We start from the raw sequence: 26,689 nt of genomic DNA, 5'->3' as shown, positions 1-26,689 counted from the left end.
CTCGCGATGAAGTCACGTGGGCGCCACTTGGGATGGAGAGGAAGTCCCCTCCCCTCTCCTAGCCTCCCAAATGCTGTGATCAATGTCATTCACATCATTTAGGGGGTTAAACATCACGGGGCAATGTGGGCACCGCTCCTGGCTGTAATGACTGGGGCTCAGCTATCACTTAAGCCGAACTCCCGGTGGCGATCTCACAGCTCCTGTGCCATGCACGATCGCCATGATGTACCTATACGTCAAGGGTCGGGAACCCCTACCCAACCATGAATTATAGGTTTGTCAAAGGTCGTGAAGGGGTTCATATAGGGAATTTCCTGACATTATGTATTTTATTGATAATAAATCTGCAAATCGGGTGAAATATTATCCATAACTTTCGTATAAATTAAAGAGGACCTGTCACCGGGTCATAAGTGGCCAGATTTTGCTGTTAATTTATTCCTGGCGCTCCCCTGTGTGTTCTTGTTTTTTTTTAATCCGTCAAATGCAATGGAGCTGTTTACTAAGGATGTGTGGCTCATAGGATCCTCTGGGACGTGTCTTTCAGCTGCTTTGCATAATTACTCAGGGAACATCACCCCTTTGGTAAAGACTAGTGTTGAGAGAGTATGTTGTATTAACCCTTTCGCCGAGTATGCTCAGGCCGAGCTCCGAGTATTTACAGCTGCTCGGTGATATGGTTGAATCGCTCCCGTGTGCATGATTTACAACTGTTTGACAGCTTTATTACATGTGAGGAATGTCTATTTCTTACACATTCCTCACATGTAATAAAGCTGCCAAACAGTTGCAAATCATGCAAATCATGCTTATGACCGAGCAGCTGTAAATACTCGGAGCTCGGCCCGAGCATACTCGGACAGAACATACTCGCTCAACCCTAGTAAAGACAATAAAAACTAGCACTGAATATAAAGGCCCATATCTCTGGAACCGTTTGTTGGATTTTAAAAACAAATAAAAAGCGGAATACTCAGGGGAACAGCGGGAATAAAATAAAAGCGGGTAACAGATCATCTTTAAACTGAACCTTAATATAAAATGAATGTGAACCTGCTAATAATTATGGCGCCAGCTTACGTATGCCATTTCTTTCTCACAATTGTCTACGCAGGTTTTGGATAAAAATTTTATTATTGTCTTATAATATACATTTCTGTTCTACAGCAATAACTTGAATCTACATGTACAGACATAAAATGTCAAAATCTCCAGTTTAGATACCGCAAACATGGCTCCTAGTTGACTATTCTTTATACAGAGACAAGAGAGGAAAGTGATGATGAAAAACGATCCAGTGATACCGCAGGGTCAGGAAACTTTTATAGTAAAGGATTGTGTCCATTTTGTCTATATAAAGAAATTGTTTGGAAATCTTAGAAGCACAGGTTTTATATTTCTTGACGACTGATGGAAAAAATTACATATTTGAAATGATAAACATTTTTGTGTAAAGTAAAAAAAAAAACACCTAAAAACTTAAAACCTTCAAGTTTTTTATTGGGACGACTGAAGATTCATGACCAATTTTTCTCACAATGGGTAATCCACTGAATTAGTGGAAAGGGATCCTTTGGGATAAGAAAATATAGGTATAATAGCTGGAAATATGTTATAATAAAAAACTTATCATGGCCTACCTTGTTCAATCCGCTGTTGCTGCCCACCGGTCCTGCAGTGATGACGTCACATCCATCATTCACGTGATCGCTGCAGCCAATCACTGTGACTGCTGAGGTCAGTTATGAGATGTAGAGGTCTCGTGAATAACAGATGTGATGTCATTGCAGTAAGGGATGGATTGAATAGTTACATTTATTTGTATGTTATTACTTTAACATAAAGAAAAAAATCCCGGATAACCTCGAAGGGTATCAATAGTTGTGCAAACTCTAGCTCCAGTATGTACAGTCACAGAGTACTACACTTGGCTTAACAAGCATGGTACCTAGTGTTTACCCTGATAACTACCAATTTACTCTTCTGAAGGTCCTATCATAAGGGTTTTGATAACTTATTCTTAGGATAGATCCTCAATATCAAATTGGTGGGGGTCAGAATCCCGGCACCTCAATAAAGGACCGTTCTGCTTATTGGTGAGGATTGCGGGATTCTGACCCCCAATGATAACATCGAAATGACCTATCCCAAAAATATGTTGTTATACAATGTTATGAGGATGCATAAAATTTGCGTTTTTCTGACACCTATTATATATGTGTTAGAAGGTCAAGTTGGTGATTTAGAGCTGTGCCAAAAGCTGTGGCAAACATCAACAAACAGGTCCCAGTAGAGCCATCTTGAAAATGATGGAAGAAGCAAGAACCTATGAGTATTTGTGGCTAAATGAACTTGTCATTAACAGGAAAAGTATCTTCCTCTACAATCTGTGAAAATTTTTAGAGAGGAGGAATAAAATTCGAACTGCCATCACACAACGTCCTCTGTGGCTCCCAGACCAGGGCAGACTTCAATTCTACGGCCAGGGTTTGCTAAGCTCCCCGATGTCATGGACCTACTAAACATCAGAGGCACCCAATATCATGGCCGATGAAGTGAAGACTGCCATGGAGGACCAGACTGGACAGGACGAATCTTTTTTTGCTCAACTATACAAATTACCAATCCAAAATGTAGATTTTTCCTGATTATGACACCAGTTAGACCAACACAACTTCTATTGAGTTGCCATCGTCAAAATCTACCAAAGTCTCACTTTCCTCGCAGGCCTCCCGTCCGTGACTTATGTGATGAGACTTTAGGTAAGGCATCTGAGAATAAGTCAGATGACAACTGTCCGATCGATCCTTTGTATGGACCTGCTGGTGATGTAAGAGATCACTGGATTCTCGAAAAGCTTTCCGGCAGGTAGTGCAGTGGTATCGTTGGTCTCTGGTGTGGATCTGCTTGTGTCGGTGGAGGTGTGTGAGCTGTTGAAAAGACCTGCTACAAATAGGACAACTGAAAGGGCGATAACCTGTATGCATCAAGTAGTGGCGATGGAGGCTTGAAATCCGGGTAAAATACTTGGCGCATAGACTGCATTTTAAATTGTCTTTAATGTGCCTGCCCTGTACAGGGTCATCATCTTTCCAATGTTTTTTGGCACTTGGGCTCTCTTCTTCCTTCCGTACACCATAAGAGTTTTCATTCATAGTAGACATGGACTGAGGTGTAGACAAAGGGTTGACCTCAGGCCTGAACCCTTCACCCAAATGCCTTTGTCTTTGTATTCTAGCGTTATGCCAGATGGGGCGCTGATAAGGCTTTTCAGCAGTATGAACACGTTGATGCTTTAACAAATCACTGGTATCTCGAAAACCTTTCTGGCATATAGAACATTTGAATGGTCTCTCACCCGTATGGACCAAGTAGTGGCGCTGAAGGTGTGTGGCCTGCCGGAAAGATTGATTGCAGATGTTACAGGTGAAAGGTTTCTTCCCTGTATGTATGACCACATGCTTTCTTAGATTAGAGGAATTGTTGAAGCACTTCTTACATTCGACACATTCGTAAAGTTTTTGCCCCGCAGGTCCCATCTTTAAATGCACAGGACGATGGGCATCAAGATCTTTCTTGGTTTTAAATGATCTACTGCAGTAGGAACACTGAAATTCTTGAGGAATCTCCTCATTCTCATTAGCGGGTGTGACTAAATTACAGTTTTCGGGTTCCTGTACTAACATCTTTGCATGCTTTTCCTTGTGTCTCCTCATATAGCAGATACGGGAAAAGCTCTTTTGGCAGATAGGACAACTGTAAGGCCTCTCGCCTGTGTGCACCCGAAAGTGAATCCTCAGCTCGGTAGAGTCTCTAAATCCCTTCGTACAAAAGGGACAACGATAAGGTCGCTCGCCTGTGTGCACCAAATGGTGGCGGTCCAGCTGGGACTTTTGACGAAAGCTGCTGCCACATATATCACACACATATGGCCTCAGGCCTGTGTGGATGTTCTTGTGGCGCCTCAGGTTGGAAGCGTCTGAAAAGCAACGCTGACACAAGTCGCACTTGTATTGCTTGCGACCCATCACTATGGTTGGCTGATTACTTGAGATGCCCACTTTTTTCAAGAATTCTCCCATGGAAAATGGGCTGTTGTCCAGTTTGGCTTGTGCTACCTTCACGCTGTCCAGCATGTCACTCAGGCAGGATGTAAGCCCCTCCATTATTTTGTAGTCCACTATAAAAAAAAAATTCAAAAAATGAAATATTGGAATATAATTTGCCAATAATAACAGCATAAAATACTGAAAACATTACAATTGTATTTAACACTTCATCTGATGCATTGAAAAACAGTGACAGCAATGAATCAGTACTGCAGCCCTTTCATTCTGAGGATCAGCGGTTGTCCGACAGATCGGACCCTCCCCAAAATCATAAAGTGATGGCATATCCTAGTGATGTGCAATCAGTTTATGCGATAGGAATATCTGCAAAAATTTGGAAACATTTCAAATAGTCATAAATTATGTGTTAGGCTAAAACATCCAGATAACCAAAATCATGTGTGTGCAAATTTTATCATGGATTTTATACACTTTTTGAGCCTACATAAATGATTTAGATGACATTAAAAAGAGAAGTGTGTGAAATTTATCATGCCACAGGCACTAGATTCATATATTTTGCCCAATTTTTGCCGGGTCTTAAACTGATAACTCCTTCAGTAACTGATAAAGTTTCCCAAAAAGCTTATTAGATTGGGTTCAGGAATTCTGCGCTGTAATGAGTTAGGAACAGGCGAAGGGAATTAATGTGTAAAATGGATCAGTTGCATAACTGATGCTAACAGAAGAATCAGGGCACCATTGATTGGGGTCCATCCGGATTTGGCTATGTGATAGTCTTAAATCTTTTAGCCACAATTGTAAATACTAAAACAAATTTTAGTTTACACAAAGTTTGCTGCTTCACTTTTTTATAGTGGCAATTTGCATTGACTCTAGATTGTTATGCAGAGTGATGAGATGAATTGTGAAAGATTGCAGTCATTCCTTGCCATGAAAATTATTTTAATCCCAAAAATCTAATTTTCACTGAACTTCAGCCCTGCCACAAAATGAGCTGCGTACGTCACTCCAGTGATATTCTGGTAAGTGAAGGATTAAGTTTAAACGAGGACAAGGCAGCTGATATCACAGTGGTATCCATGCTGATTGAATTATAAGAGCAGACTGGCTTCTTTAAAAGGGGGGGCTGGTGTTTGAAATCTTTGGTCTTATTCTGGTTACCTCTAGGGAAACAGTTGCAGACGTCAATGCTTTGCATCAAAAGGGCTTTTGAGGCAAGGACATTGCTAGTTGTGAGATTGCTCTAAAATTAACCATTTATTGGATCATCAAGATCTTCATAGAGAGAGGTTCAATTTCTGTGAAGAAGACTTCAGGTAGCAAAGAAGGTCAAGCAAGTGTCAGGGCCAACTACTAAAGAGGATTCAGCTACCGGATCAGTGTAACACCAGTACAGAGCTTGGCCAGAAACGGCAGCAGGCGGGAGTCAGTGCATCAGCACACACAGTGAGGTGGAGGCTAGCCTGGTGTCAAGAAGGGCAGCAAAGAAGTCACATATCTCCAAGAAATACATCAAGGACAGACTGACAATGTGCAGGAAGTACAGGGATTGGTCTGCAAAGAATGGGGGTAAAGTTATTTTTCTGATGAAGCCCCTTTAAACTGTTTGGGGTATCTGGAAGAATTATTTTCCCGAGAAGAACAGGTGAGCGCTACTATGAGTCCTCTGTCTGCCAACAGTAAAGCATTCTGAGACCCTGTGTGTATGGGGGCTTTTCTTCTATGGAGGCGCATCACTCACAATTTAACTTAAGAACACTGCCATGAATTAAGAACATTAAGAATTAAGAACAAGGACAAACAAAAACACAAAATTTGTGCTAAACTTCAAGCACTGATTAGACAAGAAAGGGTCATCAGTCAGGATTTGGCGCAGAAGCCGACAACCAGCCACTAGGGCGAAAGGCAGAAGTCATGAAAAATAAGGGCCAACACTGCAAATAGTAAGTCTTTACATAAACTTCATGTATTTGTCAATAAAAGTCTAAAAAAGTATGGAATGTTTATAGCTGTACTTCACTAACAATAGGAATGTAGCGCCCCTGCGGGTTCAGTCGCTACAGAGGTACTGCATCTCATCCAGAGGTGTGGTATCCCACTCTCAGGTAACGATGAAGTACTGCCTGGGACCCACGCACTTGCATCCATTACACTCCACTTCAGAGGGAAGGGCGAGATTGCTCCTAAGGGAGAGCACAGTCCCTGGTCCCTAGCTGGAGGAAGAAGTACAGGGGAGCACTTCAGAAGGAGTATATAAAGAGGGAACCATCTTGGGAGAGAGAGTCGAGTCAGAGATCAGTCTGAGAGGAGAAGGAGTGGGAGCAGGAGCTCTGTAGGAGCTCTGCTCAGAGGAGCGGCCTAGACTGAGAGGCCCAGGAGGACTGGCAGGACGAGGAAGGGAGCAGAGGAAGGCTCCAGAAGCGCGGGGATCCCAGGGGAACGGGAAGTGCAGGAAGCCACCCGTGCACCCGAATCTGCAGGAACGTGGAGGGATCAGGCCGCAAAGGGGACCGGCCCCTAACTAGTGGAGAACTACAAGGCTCAGCTAGAAACCGGAGGCTACTGCACTTTCAGGGTGCAGCTGCCCACAACCGCAACTAATCGCTAAAAAGGTAGCCACATAGGAATCAGGGGACTGCAGGTCGCCCGCCAAAATCCGAGGTTACCGGCTTGGGACACTGGTTGCGAGGCGCAGGGCAGGAGGGTGAGAGCCAGTGCAGGAAGACGACCGAGGAAGGCACACAGACTGGGGTCCCATTATGTACTCCTGAAACACCTGGGAGTTTGCTGAACCCCTGCCTAGGTAAACACAGGACGGCGTGGGAGGTTACCCTGGCCCAGGTAGCCTGGAGTTCAACAACTGTGAGTAAACCTTGAAGACTGCACCCCACTGTGTCCTGGAATTATTGCTGCGCCATCACCAGCCCTGCACTACACAGCACCAACCACATCTACCCTATAGTATCACTACATCCTGCCCTGGAGCTAAGCTCTGCCTGTGGAGAGCTGAACCAACTCTGCTGCATCACCATCAGCTCCAGAGGATCTGCACCGCAGCGGCGGCCCCATATAGCCGCATACCACAGGTGGCATCACGAACATTAAACTGTAAAAACTATAATCCCCTTTTATTGACCGCCCTGGGTCACGGACCGGGTCCCTGCCACTGTGACATCCCCTGCACCGACTGGCCCGGCACCGAGTACCCCACGGCCCAGGGGGCGCGTCAGAAACATCCGACTAAAAGTTTTAAAAACATTGAAGCAGCAAAACCAAAATTTGCATCGGTCTCAAAACTTTTGGCCACAACTGTAGAACTAAAAAAAAAAAAAAGGAAGTTCTGTAATATGAGTTTTTTTTTCTCTTCTTAAAGCAGAAACCAGACAGAACCTGGATGGTCTCTACTCACCGCACATGTAACTTGGATGGAACTGTAAAGGTTTTCATCGCTTTAAATATGTGCACCCCAAAACCATTCTACATTTCCACACCAAACCTCTTGCAGCTTCCACTGGGTGACGCTCCAGTAAACACGGGCATGCACGCTCAGCTCTCTGGCATAAAAAGGGTCAACTTCTAGCACGCTGGCATTCACAGGGTAACACATAACATACAAAAATACACTGTAATGAATAGAACAGGTTGACGGTACCTGCCAATCATGCTACCGACCCATCAGGTATCAGAAGATGTGATGTCACCTGCCAAGCAAAAGTGAGCGGACTCAGGTCATGCATTAAAAATATAATGGAGCACAATGATTAGCGGCTGACGCTGAACATCAATCATAGTCATTGCACATCAGGCTGCATAATGTGTTCCCTTAGAAATCACAATAATGCAGCAGCCTGCCAGTGCTGGCAGCATATTACCTCTGACCGCTGCAGCCGGACCACCTTAAGACTGTAAGTGCAGCCACAATTGACCTGCAGCAGCTGCAGTGGCAGCAACATCCTCAGCTCCTCCTCAGTCTCCTCTCTTCTTCCTCTTCTGCAGCTAAACATGATCTCACAGGAAGTCGTGCGGCTGTGTCACTCACTACGAAAGAGGGAACAGAGCTCAGAAAATGAGTTCCTGCTGCAAAACCATCTGAAAAACCTCCCCAGTTATTAGAGTTTGGAGGGGACAATGAGCTCCACAGACAGACAGATGGCTTTTAATTCACTAGCAATTTTTTTTTTTTTCTTTTTATGCAATTTTACTATAATTGGAAAGATAAAAAGCATAAAAAAAAAACAAAGTCGTTGCTTGTGGGAGCTCACTGCAGATTGGCATGTAAAGTAATGGAGCCGTCTACTTCTACTCTGTTTATAAAGCTAAGTGGTTTACAACAAGACCACATGCGAATTCTTATATGAGGATCATTTTCCAAACCACCATCTCTCCTGTCGTTAGATCACTTTAAATTAATACATCTTTTATTATAAAATAATCCTAAAAGATGTGCAAAAAAATAAATATAAGTAAAAACCTAGAATTGTATTTGTTGGTCAGTTAAATTGCATTGTGGGTGAGGAGGTATGGAGGAATAGGCGCAATTCCGTCCGGGAAAATGGGTTACTACTTATTTTTTCAGAGTTTCCTATTGCTAACCCTGTTCTCTCTCTTTTCTATCCATCACCATTGACCTCAGCAGATTCCCTGCCCTAACAACCCTGACCCTGCACTGACATGGGAACCTAGGTCCTCATCTTGGTCCCTAAATGAATATCTGCCCATTTTCCCTTTCCTCCTACGCATTTCGCCCAGCAGTCTCTTTAACGAAATTCTCTTCCATGCATCAGCTTTAGAACGCTATTAACCTGCAGATTAACACCATACCTGCAGATTGATAGCAGGGCCGGCGTCAGCACCCGGCGTACCCGGGCAAGTGCCGGGGCCCTGGACCATCAGGGGGGCCCACTCGTTATCGGGGCCTGAGCCGCTTCCCCGGCATCTGTGCAGAGCCGCCGATGCTGTTCCAGCCCTGCTCTGCTTCATGCAGCAGCAGCAGCAGTGTACGGTCAGTGTGCTGCTGCTCCACCAATCAGACCCAGTGCTGTCACTTTCCAGACATGGCCGTGCGCTGTGCGATGTGCGGCTGTGTCTGGTAGCAATGACACGCAGGGGCGACACTGCACCTTTAATTTTGCTTGTGTGTCGCACCTGCCACGTCATTACTACCAGACACAGCCGCACAGCGCGCGGCCATGTCTGGAAAGTGACGGCACTGGGCCTGACTGGTGGAGCAGCAGCACACTGACCACACACTGCTGCTGCTGCATGAAGCAGAGCAGGGCTTGAACAGCAGCTGACGCCGGCCCTGTATGTCAGTGTGTATGACTGTGTATATATATATTTATGTCTGTTTTATGTGTTTTTAAGAATGTGTTCAAATATTTATGCGTATGTATCTGTGCGTGTCTGCGTATTGTGTGTGCGCGTGTCTGCGTACTGTGTGTGTGCATGTCTGCATATGTGAAGGATGAGGGGACAGCCTGGGACCTGTGTTGTATACCTATATTTCTCCGCCGTATCTGTGCATCATGAATCGTGGTATGTGCTAAAGGGGCCACTGAGACTCTTTCCTCCGGGGCCCACAAAAACCTGGAGCCGGCCCTGGTTGATAGCATTTTTTTACATCACAGGTTCCCTTTAAAGGATCCAGATAGCAAAGCTGTCTAGGTATTCTACAATCCTGCTCAACGTTATTGGCACCCATGAAGTTTAAGCACATAATGTGGAATATCTCCTGAAAAAAAATGAATCAAGTGAAACAGTTTTTTTGTATAGAGACTCGTGTTAAATATAAAAGAGCAAATGATAAAGAATAATTTAAAACCAAAAACAATGGGAGGGAAAAATAGAAAACCTAAAGCTTGCTGTGTCACTGGTATTGGCACCCTTTACATTAATTTAGTATGGAAACACATTTTGTCTCGCCTGTGGTAAATCACAAAAGAGATTCACCTGTGATTGTCAGTGTCCATGTGACATGAATTAGAAAATGGATAACGACTTCAGTGTTTTAAAAAGCCACATGGTAGGCCCTGTTCCTTTGTCACAATGTTGAAGACAAAGGAGCTGCTTAAGGACATCAGAACTGCTATTATTGGCAAACACCATCCAAAGGGTATAAGGCCATTTCCAAAGACCTTGGTATCCCAGTTTCAACAGTGTGCGATGTTATTAAGAAGTTTGCCAAGCATGGAACTGTCAAGAACTCCCTTGGACATGGGAGAAAGAGGAAAATTGACAAGAGATGTCTTCGAAGGTAGGTGCGAATGGTGGGAAAAAAAACCCCACATCAAACATCCAAAGACCTGAAGGCCAACTTGGAACAGTCTGGGGTCATGATTTCAACAAGTACCATATGTCGCACACTAAACCAAGCAGAGCTTTATGGGCGAAGGCCAAGGAAGAAACCATTGCTGAAGAAAAGACTTAAAAGAAAGAATAAAAAGGAGCGACTGATCTTTTCTATAGAGTACCTTGACAAACCACAATCCTTCTGGGAAAATGTTCTGTGGACAGATTAAACAAAAATAGAGCTTTTTGGCAAAGCAACCGTTTATTTACAGACAGCGCAATGAAGCTTATAAGAAAAAGAACACCTTACCAACAGTTAAGCATGGTGGAGGAACCATAACACTGTGGGGTGGCTTTGTTGCGTCTGGTCGTGGAGGCCTTGACTGTATTACAGGAATCATGAAATCAGAGAATTATCTAGATATTGTAGAGTGAAATGTCCTACCCAATGTAAGAAAACTTGGTTTGAGTCGAAGATCATGGGTCCTCCAGCAAGACAATGACCAAAGCACACATCCAGAAGTACACAGGAATGGTTGAAAAAGGAAAAATGGACTGTTTTAAAATGGCCAGCAATGAGTCCTGAGTCCTGACCTCAATCCCATTGAAAATATTTGGGCTGCCTTTATTGCTGCACATGCTGTTTAATCATTTTTTTTCTTTGAATTTGCAACATGGAAGTTGAAAAACAATGTTTTATTGTTGTATTACTTTGGACCACTAATTAAAAAATCCTGAGGATATAACTTTGGTAGATTTCCATTTATTTCTGAAGATATTGTACAGTCTACGAAAAAAAAAATGAAGGGGTGCCAATAATGGTGAGCAGCACTGTATAATGTGTATAATGCACCCTGTATTTATATAGAGCGCATCTCCAAATCTAAGGCATGTGAATCACAAGTAGTGCATACAATCTCCTTCATCAGATCTCAAAATCAATACACACCTCATTAACTGATACAGACTGTGGAACCTAAACTTAAAAATAGTTAAGACCCCTCAAACTAATACTGACCCTAGATGAGACTTCCTAAACTAATATAGACTGCAAACCAGACCCCCAAAACAAATATACACAGCAGACCGGAGCTCCTAAACTAATATACACCGTAACTCCGCTACAGAAAATGACATGCTGCGGGTGAGTTTGGGTACATGCCCTCGATCCAGAGCTGCTGCAGGTTTGAAGCTGTGTGTTTATGCAGCTTCAAATCCACAGCGTCCAGATGTTACAGCATAGTGGATGGGATTTCTAGAAATCCCGTGTCCACTATGAGTGCATCTGAGGCTATGGATCACCTGTGGACACTGACATGCGGCGTGTCTTTCAGGACAGCAGCATGTCTAATTCTCTTGCGCAGTCTCTAGTCTCCACAACAGAAATTTGACCACGAGAATGTATTGAATGCAATAAATCCGCATGGTTCAGTAAACACATGCGGATTTACCTGTGTTCAATAGAACGCGCAAAAATATGCTGCACCAAAGCGCTGCTACATCCGGATTGTGGGCACATAGCCTAAAATGGAAAAAAATAAAAATGGCGTGGGCTCCCGCAACATTTTTATAACTAGCAGAGGGAGCTGATATTAGTAGCTGGGGAAGGGACCATTAGCCAAAAATGTTCCCTGGCTATTAATAACAACCCACAGCTATTTGCTTAGCCTTTACAGGCTAGATTACAGGAGGACCCCCCAAAAAAATTGACGTAGGGTCCCCCTATAAAATCTAACCAGCAAAGGCTAAACAGACAGCTGCAGGTTGATATTAATAGCCAGGAAAAGGGCTGTGGATCCTGGCCTCCTCCGCGGCTAATAATATCAGCCCTCAGCAGTCCCAGAAATGGCACATCCATAAGATACGCCAAATCTGGTGCTTAGCCTCCGGTCTTCCCACTGCCCTGTAGCGGAGGCGAGTGGGGTTCATGTCAGCCTTGTATTGGCGGCTGACGTGAAGCCCAGGTTAGTAATGGAGGCGTCTATAAGACACCCCGATTACTAACCCCGTAGTAAAGTTTTCAATTCTTTTTCAATAAAAGACACGGCCAGAATAAAGTATTTTATTGAAATAAAGTTACACACGGTTTTAATTTTTTTTTTATTATTCTGCCAATCCCCGAATCCCTCGTCTCCTGAACAAAATAAAAAACAACCATATCCCTCACCCGTCCACCGTCCTGACATAATCCATATTGTCCCAAGTCGATCCGGGTCACTTCTACAGCAGCCACATCAATCACTGTAATCACTCCTATTAGTGTACATTGCTCTGCTGCAGGCTGAGGTCAGGTGAGTTCATCAGCTCTGGTGACCTCATTACTGCATCAGAGTACATGGGAATATTCCCACACAGCACCGATGCCGTAAACTGAGGTCCCGGAGCTCTCAGCTGATGAACTCGCGTGACCTCAGTCCCAGCAGCAACGATGTACACTGCCGGGAGCAAGCGCGCTCCTGTCAGTGTACCACTGGGTGATCAGGACGCCGGACAGGTGAGAATCGTGTTATTTTTAAATTATTAAGAGATTTATTTATTTATTTTTTTAACACAGTGCACAGCAGACACCGGCTCGGCTGAGGAGACTACTGCTCCCCTCAGCTGCGCCGCTCTCGCTGTTATCAGCGGGAGTGGCGGTCAGATGATGGGAGAAGTAGTCTTCCCCAGCCGACCCGGGTACCATTCCATCTGCATTTTTTGCAGCATATTTGACCCATTGACTAGTCAAATACGCAGCAAACAACCGCAGCAAATCCGCAAATATATTTATACCTGCGAGCTTGCTGCAGTTCAATTAAAGTCAATTGGCGGGAAACACTACATAGAATGGACATGTTGCATATTTTAACGCAATGACAATCCTGAGTGGAAATTTCTGCATCATGTGCACAGCAGGATTGCCATTGCTTTAGCTGGCAGATGGATTACAAGGCGTTTTTGGCACATTTCCGTGCAGAAAAAACACTGCAAAACCGCTCAGTGTGCACTTAACCTAATAGGAGCCACCGGGGTAACAAGTCCGTTAATGACATTTCTTCCTCCTGAATCTTCCCCCATCACCTGTGAGTGATATTATTAAGAAGTGGAAGGAACCGCAGCAACTCAGCCATAAAGACCCGAAAGACAAAGAGAACTTTCATAAAATGCTAATTTTCTCTGCAGATATAAAGTGTATATAGGACTAGACTGATGTGCTTCAACTTGTGTTTTACCTTACCTGGCCCATGACAGACTCCCTTTATTTAATAGAGGGGTTTATTGCTCTGGAAAACCCCTACTTGTTGTCCTTTGTCAATAATCAGATCACAGAGTGTCTGCCCTGCAGCTGGGACCCCCAGTGAAACTGGAAGGAAACTTGGTAGTAAATTTATCTTCCACACCGAGAGACAAAGCCTAGATGGAAAATGGGTTGTGGCTTGTAAAGAGACCTCATGCACCAAAAAATTGGCGCAAATTTTTGGTGGTAATTAAAATAACCGAAAGGTGGAACCATCTAAAGCATCACCAGCGTGAGCCAATGTGATCAATAAAAAAATGTACTTTTTTTTTCCCCTAGAAACAGTGCCACCCAGGGAAGAACTATTGGACCCTTGTTTGTTTGGAAAGTGCGTGCCCATCTCACATTTAGGTAGCAAAAAAATACTGCATGCCCCAATTAATTTCATAGACCAAAGTAAAATTGGTCCTCTTCCCATTTTCACTTAAAAGTTCTCATATAGGTTTATGAAGAATGATGCTTTGCCTCGGTGGGCAAAGGACTACTCAGTGACCACATATGTGCTGAAGGCAGGAGAGATCTCCCTGGAGGGGAATTTATTATTCTTCTATGCTAGTTCACAGTTACAAAATTTGGAGAAAGAAGTTTCTGCACAAACATTTTGCAACACCTGAAACTTTTCTAACTAGTGGGTAATGCTTAGTAACAGCAGGTAGATAAAATACATCATAAATTTACTGTGTTTATTATTATGGAATTAGAGAAGTTTTTTCCCCTCCCCCAAGTAACAGCACCCCACTCGTCAATAGGCTGTGCCTGGTATTGCAGCTCAGCCACATTGATCTAAAAACAAAACAAAAACTTTTTTCACTGGGTAACTCTGCAAAATCACTCATGTCTCCCTCCCGATCTTTGTTCACAAGTAGCCAGCACAATCAATGTTTAGTGGTCAAAAAAAAATATGACGACTACTGTTTAATTTTTTACCTTTATGTTTTTTTTGTTTTTTTTTTTAAAACAATTTGGATAATGATTAATTCTGTAATGGGTAAAAAAAACAAAATGAGAACAAACCACATATGCTTCATCTGCACTTCTAAAGACACTCATAACATACTGGGCACCTGAACATAGACTTAATCATCAGTTAGAAGGGATCCAGCAGTAATTGGTTAACAAGAAAGTTGTGCAGACAACTTTATCCAGCTAAAAAAAAAAAAAAAAAAGATTTTAACTGATCAGTTAAATAGCCATCAGTTTTTCTTTCATATGAAAAGAATCCGTTTTTTTGGTTATTGGATCAGTTTGAATCGGAACAAAAATGGATGGATATTTAACTGATCAATTTTCCATAGATTTCAATGTTAAAAGAGCGGATCCAGTTGAAATCAGTTTTTTTTTTTTTTAAGCTGGACAAAAAAGTTGTGTTTGTTAACAGATTACTGTCGGATCCTTTCTAACTGATGATTACTGGATGTGTGAACATAGCCTAATTTTGTCAAACGCAAGCAGCCACGAGTCTGCAGGATACATAAAACTGTCTTTGTATTACTTCTCTGTCCAGTTCATTTCCTGTGCGCTTGCTTGTTTGGCTTTTTGTACCGCTTATTGAACTGATTCTTATTTGCTTGATTGCCCCTTGGCTTATTGTACGGCTTCTTGTTTGTTTGGTTGTCCCTTGGTTTATTGAACGGCTTCTTGTTTGTTTGGTTGTCCCTTGGTTTATTGAACGGCTTATTGTTTGTTTGGTTGTCCCTTGGTTTATTGAACGGCTTATTGTTTGCTTTTGTGGCCATTTGATTTATCTTATTGTTTGGCCTTTTGTTTTTACTTTTTGCACCATTTGCCCTCTCGCCCACAAATGAGTGTTTCATCACTTGTCCTTTGTTTAGCGACTGAAACTTCGGCTTGAAGCTGCTGTTTTTCTCTGGTCCTTTTCCATCATTGGAGATGCATCGTTTTATTCGGAGTTTTCGCCCCATCAGCTCAGAATTTCCCAACTTAAGAGCAAGCAGCACGGAGTCGGTTCCCTGCAAAAATAAATAAATAATGGTTTGGAAAACAGTGAGGTTTGTTAGACTGGAGCAGTCTAATTCAGACTGTGAAGTGTTTGGCTAGTCGGCTAATAGAATTAAAGGGGTATCCCAGTCTTAGACAGTCAGACAGCAGATATCCGTAGGAAATGTCTGGTAGATTTGAGTCCGGACCATTATGGCATATCCTGTGCAAATACCATTAATGTCTGAGATAGGACGACTCCTTTAATGCTGGTCTCATACACTGCGGCAGCACGGCAGATGCTGATTGCACCTAAGTAGTTTGATGGTTAAAAAATTACATTACTGCCCAGCCCTTACACACTTTGTCCTATTATTGCTCACTTCTGCCACGGGAGATCAGCGACACCAACGACCTTCAAGTCTACACGCATTTATCCTATTCATTAGACCTCCCGATGTGGAAGAGAACGGACAAATTATTTAAACATCCAATCATTTTAAGTGCAAACACTTTGAAAACCTGCCGATGACTTCATCCATACTCCTTCACAGATTGTATGTGATATGTCAAGAAGTGTGACAATAGCACAGAGGAAGCGAGAAGGGGCCATGAGTTGTCATATAAGAGCTGTAATGGAGCAGGGAGGAAGCGAGAAGGAGCCATGACAGTACACATCCCGCTCCCTCCACACTGCTTCACAGATTGTATGTGATATGTCAAGAAGTGTGACAATAGCACAGAGGAAGCGAGAAGGAGCCATGACAGTACACATCCCGCTCCCTCCACACTGCTTCACAGATTGTATGTGAAGTGTCGAGAAGTGTGACAAGCACAGAAGAAGCGAGAAGGAGCCATGAGTTATCACATAAGAGCTGTAATTGAGCAGGAAGGAAGTGCAGAAGGAGCCATGACAGTACACACACTCGTTCTGCGCTCCCTCACAATTCTTATGGGACATCTAAAGCAAGCCATTATAGAACAGCAGGGAGAGGGAGGGGGAACAACAAACATGTCCACAGTCAGCAATGAGGCTTTGTCAGGGGGCTGGCTAGCATAAAAAGCAAGAAGGAAGCCATGCCCCTGATCTGTGATTGGAGAGGAGGCTCGGTCAGGGGTCTGGCTTGCATAAAGTAGAAGCGGCGCACACCCCTCAGAAGGGAGGGGGATCACTCCAGAGCAGCAGCGGTGCTGTGATGTGAAGTCACATCGAGGGATTGTAAAATCACATGCAGAGCTATATGACAACAGAAAAAGGGATGACTCTTTGAAGTTTTTGACAGTATGTAGAGATAAATGCAGTTTTTTTAATCTCCCCAGAGGATCCCTAAAAGTAAAGGCATTTCATCACAAAACCAATAGGTTCATTCCTTATTTTAGAACAGTGGATGGAAACATTAAATCTCTGCCTATTTTCCAGACAGAGGTTATGGTTTTGCCCACTATCCTAAAGTGAGGGGTAAACCCTTAGTTTTGCGATGAAAAAAATATTTATATGCAAATGAATGTAGATTAATTCACACTTTTAGGGGATGTCTATATGGGCACATACAAAATATTCTGATCTGTCGTGTTCTCACACCAATACAAAAAAAAGCAAAATAGCAGGAGTACACGATGGTACATCTGTTCCCATTACATACCTGAAACAAAACGTAGCCAAAACCTTTCCCGATCCCAGTGCTCTTATCTCTGATAATACGAACACCTTCTATGGTGCCACAATCAGAAAAGTGCTGTCTGAGCGCCTCATCTTCAATGTCTAAAAGGAAAGTAGAAGAAGAATGATATAATTAAGGTCTGAATGGTGCCCAATACAATGGAGGGCCATTAGCCAAATGAATTTTCATAGAAGTCTGATTGAAGGGGTTGAGACCGCTGCGGGCAATCTCTGACCTTAGGGGTTTTGTGAGTCAAAGCAGTAGAAAAAATAAGTGCTTACTGCCAGGTTTTACCCCCACAGATGATAGCTGATCACAGGGGTCGCAACAGGAATTTGATTTTTTTAGGTTTAACTTTTATTCGATTGGTCCCAAGTTTTAAACTGATCACATGGTGCCCCACTGCTGGACCTCATAGCAATCAGCTACAATCTGTGGATGAACCCTGCGGCAAGTTCTCACTTTCCCTGCAGCGCCACCACAGGCCACATTAAGTATTACACCGTTCCCATTGAAATCAATGGAATTTCTGTACAATGCCAAGTCCTCCAGGAAGAACAGATGTGGGAAATGGCAGTATATGCAAAGGAGCTCGTGCAGTGTATCAGAACTGTGGAGAAGCGCAGCTTACCATAAGGAAGGTTTCCTACAAATACAGTCTTCTTGTTGTTGTGCTGTAAAAAGAAAAAAAAAAAAAAAATCAAAAACCAGACTCTGCTGAAAACCATTTCTAATGGCAGCGGAACGTGCAGGACACTTACTGTTGGGCTTTTTGAAGCAAGGTCAACTCGGATATGGAATCCACTGCCGATCTCAAAACCATTTCTGAAAAAAAAACAAAAAAACAAGTGCATTGGTTTATAGCAGAGCAAAACTGGTCATGTCATTGGCTGCTGCAGAACATCTTCATTTACTCCACCGATATCAAATACAACGGTTGTTGCACATCCTCGGAAAGCGGTCCAACAACCAAAGAGGTCCACATTACATCTCGCATAGGGGGTTGTCGCCCAGAACAAGAGCAGAGCTAGTAACATTACCTTACAATAGCCTTGGTAGCACTGTCTTCTTCCTTAAACACCACATAAGCATTTATGCTTTTCCGCTTAGGATGCAGATTTCGCCTAGAAGACAAATTACATTACAGAGGTTAAAATGAAAAGGTGTTGCCCGAAATTTTTAAAACTGGACTAGAAACATGTTGGGTAAAAGAATAAAAAAATATTATTTTACCTATTTAATCCGCCGGCTGCTCCAAAAGGCGACTTTTGTGTCGATTGTTCATGTCGACACTGCAGACAATCACTGGCCTCAGTGATCATGTGCTGAACATGTCAGGGTCACTTATGAAACCAGTGATTGGCTGCAGGAGTCACATAAGTGATGACATAGTTGCAGCAGAAACAGTGGATTGAACAGACTGATGTTTCTTGTTTTTATTGAAAATAAAATTTTCATACATTAATGTGAATATAACTTGAAATATACATGACTAGGTTGTTATAAGATGGTAAATAGCAGAATGTACATTCCAAGCATGGTTACATCAAGTCAAACCAAAAACTAGGAGGGGAGAAAAGAGAACGCCTAAAACAGGTACTTTCCTTATATATAGACTGATGGTTATGATATTACATTAACACTTTTCCTGCCCTTTATACTAGATTTCTGTTTTTAGTATTCAGCATACAGTAAAAAAGAGGATAGTCCCAGACTAAGAGAATCCTCCCCTTCTGCCAAGCGAGGGAGGGTTGGTTGAATGAAAAGGTAAGAATATGAAAAAAAAAATATTAAAGGGGCTGTCTAAGTTTAGAAAACAACATTTTTTAAATACCCTAAATTAGGTAAGATCAACTAATCAAACATTAAAAAAGATGATGTTAGCAGAATCAGTCAAACATTAACAGAAATGACAAGCAATGACTTCTATACGGGGATGAAGGCCGTCCCTCAAGCATCTACAGTGGGTACGGAAAGTATTCAGACTCCTTTAAATTTTTCACTGTTTCATTGCAGACATTTGGTAAATTCTAAAAAGTTCATTTTTTTTCTCATTAAAGTACACTCTGCACCACATCTTGACTGAAAAAAACAAAAAAAAACAAAACAGAAATGTAGACATTTTTTGCAAATTTATTAAAAAAGAAAAACTAAAATATCACATGGTCATAAATATTCAGACCCTTTGCTCAGACACTCATATTTAAGTCACATGCTGTCCATTTCCTTGAGATGGTTCTACTCCTTCATTGGAGTCCAGCTGTGTTTAATTAAACTAATAGGACTTGATTTGGAAAGGCACACACCTGTCTCTATAAGACCTCACAGCTCACAGTGCATGTCAGACCAAATGAAAATCATGAGCTCAAAGGAACTGCCCAAGGAGCTCAGAGACAGAATTGTGGCAAGGCACAGATCTGGCCAAGGTTACAAAAGAATTTCTGCATTACTCAAGGTTCCTAAGAGCACAGTGGCCTCCATAATCCTTAAATGGAAGAAGTTTGGGACCACCAGAAGTCTTCCTAGACCTGGCTGTCCAGCCAAACTGAGCAATCGTGGGAGAAGAGCCTTGGTGAGAGAGGTAAAGAAGAACCCCAAGATCACTGTGGATGAGCTCCAGAGATGCAGTAGGGAGATGGGAGAAAGTTTCATAAAGTCAACTATCACTGCAGCCCTCCACCAGTCGGGCCTTTATGGCAGAGTGGCCCGACGGAAGCCACTCCTCAGTGCAAGACATATGAAAGCCCACATAGAGTTTGCTCAAAAACACATGAAGGACTCCCAGACTATGAGAAATAAGATTATCTGGTCTGATGAGACGAAGATAGAACTTTTAGTTGATAATTCTAAGCGGTATGAGTGGAGAACACCAGGCACTGCTCATCACCTGCCCAATACAATCCCAACAGTGAAACATGGTGGTGGCAGCATCATGCTATGGGGGTGTTTTTCAGCTGCAAAGACAGGACGACTGGCTGCAATTGAAGGAAACATGAATGCGGCCCAGTACAAAGATATCCTGGATGAAACCCTTTTCCAGAGTGCTCTGGACCTCAGACTTGGCTGAAGGTTGACCTTCCAACAAGACAATGACCCTAAGCACACAGCTAAAATAACAAAGGAGTGGCTTCAGAACAACTCTGTGACCATTCTTGACTGGCCCAGCCAGAGCCCTGACCTAAACCCAATTGAGCATCTCTGGAGAGACCTGAAAATGGCTGTCCACCAACGTTCACCATCCAACCTGACGGAACTGCAGAGGATCTGCAAGGAAGAATGGCAGAGGATCCCCAAATCCAGCTGTGAAAAACTTGTTGCATCATTCCCAAGAAGACTCATGGCTGTACTAGCCCAAAAGGGGTCTACTCAATACTGAGCAAAGGGTCTGAATACTTATGACCATGTGATATTTCAGTTTTTCTTTTTTAATAAATTTGCAAAAAATATCTACATTTCTGTTTTTTTCAATCAAGATGGGGTGCAGAGTGTACTTTACTGAGAAAAAAAAAACTTTTTAGAATTTACCAATTGGCTGCAATGAAATAAAGAGTGAAAAATGTAAAGTGGTCTGAATACTTTCCGTACCCACTGTATGTAAAGGTGACCAGCCATGAGAGGGGAGCACTCATATGTCTATCACATAGTATGGGCACCAAGGAAAGAGAAATAGCTGCAAAATATATCTAAAGTCAACTCACTTAATAGCAGCAATTTTTCTTGATTCAGTGGGGTCTGCTCGAGCCTTAACATAGAAAGAAGGGAGGGGGAATAAATAAAAATGAGCACTTATATGACACCTGGCATGTCAACAGCACAAAGCATAAGGCCGTGTTCACATCTGCATTGGATACTGAACTGGTGGCCTGTATGGCAGAATGTGTAATGGTTGATGGGAAAGTAGAGCTGCGTTTTGTTTTCTGACATAATAATGGACCCGGTTATAAGTCATACAACAGATATGTGAACACCAAAATCAAGACGAGCACTGCAGCCTATGTACACTATAGCACCTACACTAGGTGGTCCCGACTATGCGCCCTATTCCTAATCCATCGGCTATAATGGGTGTGTGTGCCCTCGGTGTGCGTACATTACGTTGGTCTGAACGAGCCAGTAGCTGGTGCAGATTTTTGTATGTAGGTAGTGGTGTGGGCAGCAGTAAATGAAAGTCACAAAGCAGATGTGAATAAAGCCCAAGATGAGAGTATTTCAGGAATCTAATATGAAAGCTTTCAAAGATCAAATCAACCAGGGATTTCCTACTCAGTCAGGTAAAACTTGGCCCAATCATGTAATTCACCGCCTCCAATGCATTTATGTGGGTGCCATGTAATAGATAATTGTGTAGCTTTCCAGGCAATATCGGATGATCCGGAGGGTGGAAAGGTTTCCACACATGTTCAATTTTGATTTGGAGACAGCAACAAAATAAAGGGATGCAGTCTAGACAGGACAATCCCTCCAGGACCTGATTTTCATAAAAACAAAAAAAGATAATAAAATAAACCTTTAACATGGAAACATACCACAGAACGGAATCTCATCGTCTCGATCGTTCCAAACTCTTTAAAGCAAGACTTCAGCATCTAACAAACAAAAATCACATAATCACAGACGAAGTGAAGGGTACAGTCATTAAAGCCAGGAAGTAGTTTCATACTAATGGAAGAAAAACCCTAAACATGTCCGACACTGGTAAGAAATAGCCACACTGGAGGATGGATTGTTTGGTTTGACCCGCTATCCTGAAACAAGGATCCGGCCATTGCTGTAATACTCTAACTTTGCTATATCTTAGAAAAAAAAAATTGTATTCAGAAACAAAGGCCCTTAGGCTGACACGTGCATATATGGCCAAGCTGCAATACCAGACATGGCCTGTGGGCAAGAGTGGCGCTTATCTATATAAACTGAAATACCTGGATTAATTGTGATAAGCCAACACTACTTTTGTATAGGGACTATACCTCTGTGTCCACCTGACTTCATGCAATACTTTTCCAGATCTGTTCCCACATACCTGTTTAGTGCAGGAAGATGGCAAATTACCAACAAAGACAGTTCTTTTATTCTTCACCCGCTCCTCAGCCATAATCATTTTCTTTTTCTCCTGCTTTGTCATGTCTTCATCTTCAGAGTATTTATTGCTTTTTAGGTTTTTCATTTTAGCGGTTTTCTTTCTTTCAGCCTCATCTGCATTTGTCAGTGCCTGCTCCCTGCAACAGTGCAAAAAAAAAAAAAAAAAAGGGGGCCAAAATGAGTTTTTATGGATGTAAACACAGGTAGGTGAACACACCCTGCCAAGGATCAAGTCACACAAAATACTGCTGCACAGAAAATAAAATCAAGGCAGACAACATGAGATCTGCCAAGTGACCAGTCAGAGTGCCCGGGCCGCTATGACGTCCACGGTCCAAAGCAAATGTATATGAAGCACCTTCACAGTAATCAATGATCTGGATTTACAGTATTCAGGTATATTGTAGGGGAATTGTTTTTTTTTTTTAATTGGTTCACTGAATGCTTACTGATGCAGAACATCTTGGCAGCAACATACAAGGGCTGCGTGTTTTTTTTTTTTCATGTAATGTCAGAATCAGTAATAGCCATCCCACAACTCGCGGAGCTGCAATCGGAGAATTGGGCCCACGCTGTCTGTTATCAATTAGGTTATGACTCCACAGAGTTGCCTAAGAGTAAAATCCAAGCATAAGGGCTGCGTCAGACGTCCGTGAAACTCTGAGCACGGACTGCCAAGCACACATTGTCTGCAAGTCTTCCGACCTAACTGCGAAAGCCTCATAGTAATATATGAGGTTGTCGAGTTCGGGGTTGGGAGGCCCGCAGACAGATTGTGCACGGATAAAGTTCACGGACATCTGAAGCGGCCCTTCCTGTGAATGGGGGAAGAAAAAAAAAAAAAGTCACAAGCCACCTTTTGATCCTAAAAAGTTGCCTTGGAGCCTTAGCTGTAGTTTTCACTTTATTGGCCTGATCTTACCTGTCCTCCACTCGCTTTTCAGATAAGGTCAGCTCTTTTTTAGCGACCTTGCTCTTCGGCTCAGCTTCCTGAAGGACAGCAGGCGCTTGCTTACTCTTTTTTGCGTCATCTGGCTCAGGAAATTTTCTTTTAGTTTTTGTCTATATATCAAAAAAAAAAAAAAGTAAAATCAGAGTAAATGTAAACATACCAAGATTGGTCATTGACTTGGTATCACAGTTATCTCTAACTTATAGCTCTGCAGCCTTTCAAAATATTGGGCCAGACAGGCCTTGCTGGGAGTTTTAGTTTCACAGCAGCTAGCGATCCACAAGTACTTCATATATAAATTGCATTCTATTTACATTTTGTGGATTATGAATTATTCTTTCCCCATTATTGACTTTTGTTGTCCCCAATTACACTGTACAGTTTACTAGCACGATGTGCCAACTAATATAATATGCCATACACACATTTTTCTTTCAGTTTTGTCTGGTATTGCAGCCCACAACTGAATGGGGCAGAGCTGCAGTGCCAAACACAACCGGGAGGCAAGAATCTTTTTTTCTAGTCAAATACAACCCCCTTAATAAAACTCACAATTACAACAGGAACGTAGAGGGGCTGAGCGGAGGAAGGCTTCGTATTGAAGAGTGATGACAGCGTTGTTGTACCCTGGTTGGATTTCTTCGGGAACAAGCTGTCTGACACTTCTCCCGCTACATAACTTTCAACTTCGGGTTCAACTTCAGAGATTTTAGTTTCACACCTGCAAGGAGTCAAAAAAAAATCTTATATCGTATAAAGCAATGGGAAATATATCACTGCTCTCTAGCAGACACAAGGGTGGAGGGAAAGAAGAAGCGCAGCTGTATTAGTATCTCAGAAGTTCCAGGGAGCTCTCTGTATTCAGATCTTTGAGGAAAAAACGACTGGGTGTGTTGCATTTCAACATGTCCAATTTGTTTCCCCATTTGCAAGAGGAGTCAACCAGGTATGGCCACATATTAAAATGTCACTGTAACTTCTTGTATTAGGCATGGAGTAAGGCTTGTAGCATGGTGCACAGTGCACATCCAGGGGCAATTTTACATCACCTGGTGAGTTTTGTTCCTAGGCACACAATGCCTTAGCAGCTCTCCACACATGTTGTAAGGTCGGGCAAGAGAGGTTAGTGACACTGACTCTGTTTTTGGTGGAAATGTTTTTTAATAGGATTCAGGTAGACACGCATTCCCACTCTGGCTGTTCTATGTCTCAGGAGAATGACTGCTTATACACCAGTAACTGATTGTCCAAGAAAAGTTGTTAAACGAGCAGGAAAATCCAAAGGCTGTTTTTCTTTGCACAACATAAAGGAACTTAAAGGGCAATCACACACATTATATATATATATACACAGTATATACTCACATTGCCTTAGCGTGTCTCTTCTTTTTCTCCTTCTTAGGTTTCTTTTTCAATCCTTCCATCTTCATTTTTTTATTTATTTTTTTTTAGAACAGATGTGTATGAAGCCTCAAATAGTAAAAGGTGCTGGATTCTGATAGACATCAAAGGGGAAAAAAAAAAAAAAGTAAATAAAAAAAATTATAATTATGTGAATATATCTCAATAAAAATACAAGCGCAATTGTTACAAGAGATGCTGATCTGATACAATGTCTGTGGCCTCATGTTTGGACCCTGGACAGCAGCATCCTACTCTTACTCCACACAGTTCTGGCCCCAGCCCGCAAAACTTGTCACAAGCCTCCCAGCGAAGGAGGACTGTCCCTGTTCTGCCACAATAGCACATAGGCATGATAAAAATGTTGGTAAATCATGTGGGGGGAGGGGGAAACTCAAAAGATTGGGTAACCGATCAAAAGTATCATTTGATCAGGATTTTTTTCAAAGTCGACTCCTTTAAGAATATTTAAAAACGTAATCCTCCATTCCCGAGACCCTCGACACGAATCTGATTTTGCAAGGAAAGCTGTGACCGGCCTGGAAATTTTCCGACAAGGAATATGTGACAACCATGTGAAGTCAGGGGATGTCCGGCACCACTGACCTCAGCAGCGGTGCTGATGACGTTACTACACACCTGCTGAGACCTATGCAAAATTGGCAGGGAGGAGGGGGTTGTAACAGCAGAGCGCCCCTCTGCTGCGGAAGTGAGAGGCAGCGGACCACCCCTTTAAGATCTAAAAAGCAGCACCCCCCACCCCCAACCCTGAATAATGTGCACATTTCCTAATAGCACAGGTGAAGTCCTCATGAGACAACCTCCTGTATGGTGTCTGTAAACTACAACATGCATGCTGGGAGTTGTAGTCCCACAAGTGCTGGTGAGCCCCAGGTAGTAGACTGCTGTCCTCAGCTTTCTGCTCTGTGGAGGGGAATCAATTCAATGCACTGGATTGTTATCCTATTAGCTTTTCCTACAGCATGCTGGGATTTGTAGTTCGGCCATTATATCTCCAAACCAGGGCTATCTACTGTATAATACTTTAGAAACACAGCGCCTCTTTCCATGAGCCTTTCATTACATGCACCCCGGGATTCTCCTGGAGACCCCCTAGAAGTGTGATCGGCGGCTGCACCCACCGTAGCTGCTCTCCATGTGCTGCTGCACCAGGACTAAACTACTTCCGGGTCCTGCAAACAACGTGCTTTTTTTTTTTTCAACAAACTTTATCAACAACACACTGCTTGGAAGCATTTGATCGCAGCATTTTGATTCTTTTCAACAAACTTTATTAAACAGTGCAGAGGCTTCAAAATACAGTTAATTAATTTTATGTACTACATTCTCTGCAACCCTCTAAAAGAAATCTACAGTTACTGTTTTTTTTTTTGTATTTTATTATTGGGAGCTTAGCAAAAACTAGTGAAAGGGGGACAAAATGGTGCAGTTGCCCCCAGCAGCCCTTCTGGTAGCAGTTTTTGACCACTAATAAATGAGCGTTGAAACCTGATTCGTTGCTATGGGAAGCTACCCCAATTTTCTTATGCTAATGTCGATACATGATACCCCTCTAAGCAGGGGCGTACATAGGAATCATGGGCCCCATAGCAGAAGTTCTAATTGGGCCCCCCCCACAAAAGAAAAATGTAAATAATTGTTGGGGGCACAGAAGAGCAGATCTCACAACTTTCCAGCCTTTGCATAGCAATTAATAAATTGGGTACAGTCGTTCAATGCAGTTTGTGGGGGAATATTTTTTTCATAAGAATTTGGGAAAGTTATGAAATGTCCTATAAATGTCTGTCCTATTCCTGATCTAAGGGTCTAGATTTTTAGCGGAGATGAATCTGTGCTACAATAAATGTATCACTTAAACATGAGCCATGTATGAGGGAGTCGCAGTTGGAGTCTGTGTCATGGAAATTGAGGAGTCGGAGGTTTGGCTTACTGACTCCACAGCCCTGCCTACTGTACCCCACCTCAACTCCCAGGGCAAAGTATGGTGACCCCAACA

At 42.7% G+C, this 26,689-nt stretch overlaps 2 protein-coding genes across 4 annotated transcripts; both read right to left on the bottom strand.

Annotated features, from left to right (window-relative positions):
- Nucleotides 1-1,118: 1,118 nt before the first annotated feature.
- On the bottom strand, nucleotides 1,119-8,106 carry LOC141153099 (uncharacterized). Of its 2 annotated transcripts, XM_073637775.1 has the most exons (3): nucleotides 7,949-8,106; nucleotides 7,729-7,777; nucleotides 1,119-4,183 (listed from the first exon to the last, which is right to left on the bottom strand). In XM_073637775.1, exon 3 carries the CDS (start codon nucleotides 4,167-4,169, stop codon nucleotides 2,664-2,666), a length of 1,506 nt encoding a protein of 501 aa, XP_073493876.1. In that variant the 5' UTR covers nucleotides 4,170-4,183; nucleotides 7,729-7,777; nucleotides 7,949-8,106; the 3' UTR covers nucleotides 1,119-2,663. The 2 variants fall into 2 exon arrangements, with proteins under 2 accessions (XP_073493876.1, XP_073493877.1); XM_073637776.1 differs by lacking the exon at nucleotides 7,729-7,777.
- Nucleotides 8,107-14,343: 6,237 nt separating this feature from the next.
- Nucleotides 14,344-25,900, bottom strand: RBM34 (RNA binding motif protein 34). 2 transcript variants are annotated; one of them, XM_073639902.1, is made up of 12 exons: nucleotides 25,494-25,599; nucleotides 24,637-24,766; nucleotides 23,824-23,992; nucleotides 23,242-23,381; nucleotides 22,261-22,456; nucleotides 21,767-21,826; nucleotides 20,939-20,982; nucleotides 18,281-18,364; nucleotides 18,002-18,065; nucleotides 17,872-17,914; nucleotides 17,223-17,341; nucleotides 14,344-15,611 (listed from the first exon to the last, which is right to left on the bottom strand). In XM_073639902.1, the coding sequence occupies exons 2-12, from the start codon at nucleotides 24,699-24,701 to the stop codon at nucleotides 15,147-15,149; spliced, it is 1,449 nt and encodes a 482-aa protein (XP_073496003.1). In that variant the 5' UTR covers nucleotides 24,702-24,766; nucleotides 25,494-25,599; the 3' UTR covers nucleotides 14,344-15,146. The 2 variants fall into 2 exon arrangements, with proteins under 2 accessions (XP_073496003.1, XP_073496002.1); XM_073639901.1 differs by lacking the exon at nucleotides 25,494-25,599 and adding an exon at nucleotides 25,815-25,900 and having other exon boundaries at nucleotides 14,345-15,611.
- Between the last annotated feature and the right edge of the window lie 789 nt (nucleotides 25,901-26,689).

This window comes from Phyllobates terribilis, unplaced genomic scaffold, assembly GCF_046119375.1.
Source record: "Phyllobates terribilis strain yellow unplaced genomic scaffold, ASM4611937v1 Scaffold_7__3_contigs__length_470593459, whole genome shotgun sequence".
NCBI classification, from domain to species: domain Eukaryota; kingdom Metazoa; phylum Chordata; class Amphibia; order Anura; family Dendrobatidae; genus Phyllobates; species Phyllobates terribilis.
Note: the sequence above shows the minus strand (reverse complement) of the source record. Positions and strands in the feature narration are given on the sequence as shown.

What these genes read in the sequence shown, in the direction of transcription:
- LOC141153099 (XM_073637775.1), bottom strand. Translation starts at nt 4,169, where the DNA reads ATGGAGGGGCTTACATCCTGCCTGAGTGACATGCTGGACAGCGTGAAG.
- RBM34 (XM_073639901.1), bottom strand. Translation starts at nt 24,701, where the DNA reads ATGAAGATGGAAGGATTGAAAAAGAAACCTAAGAAGGAGAAAAAGAAG. An exon ending in TCTACGTTCCTGTTGTAATT is followed by an intron (nt 23,382 to 23,823) that starts GTGAGTTTTATT and finishes TTTGATATATAG; the next exon opens with ACAAAAACTAAAAGAAAATT. An exon ending in TTGCTTCAAAAAGCCCAACA is followed by an intron (nt 17,915 to 18,001) that starts GTAAGTGTCCTG and finishes TTCTTTTTACAG; the next exon opens with CACAACAACAAGAAGACTGT.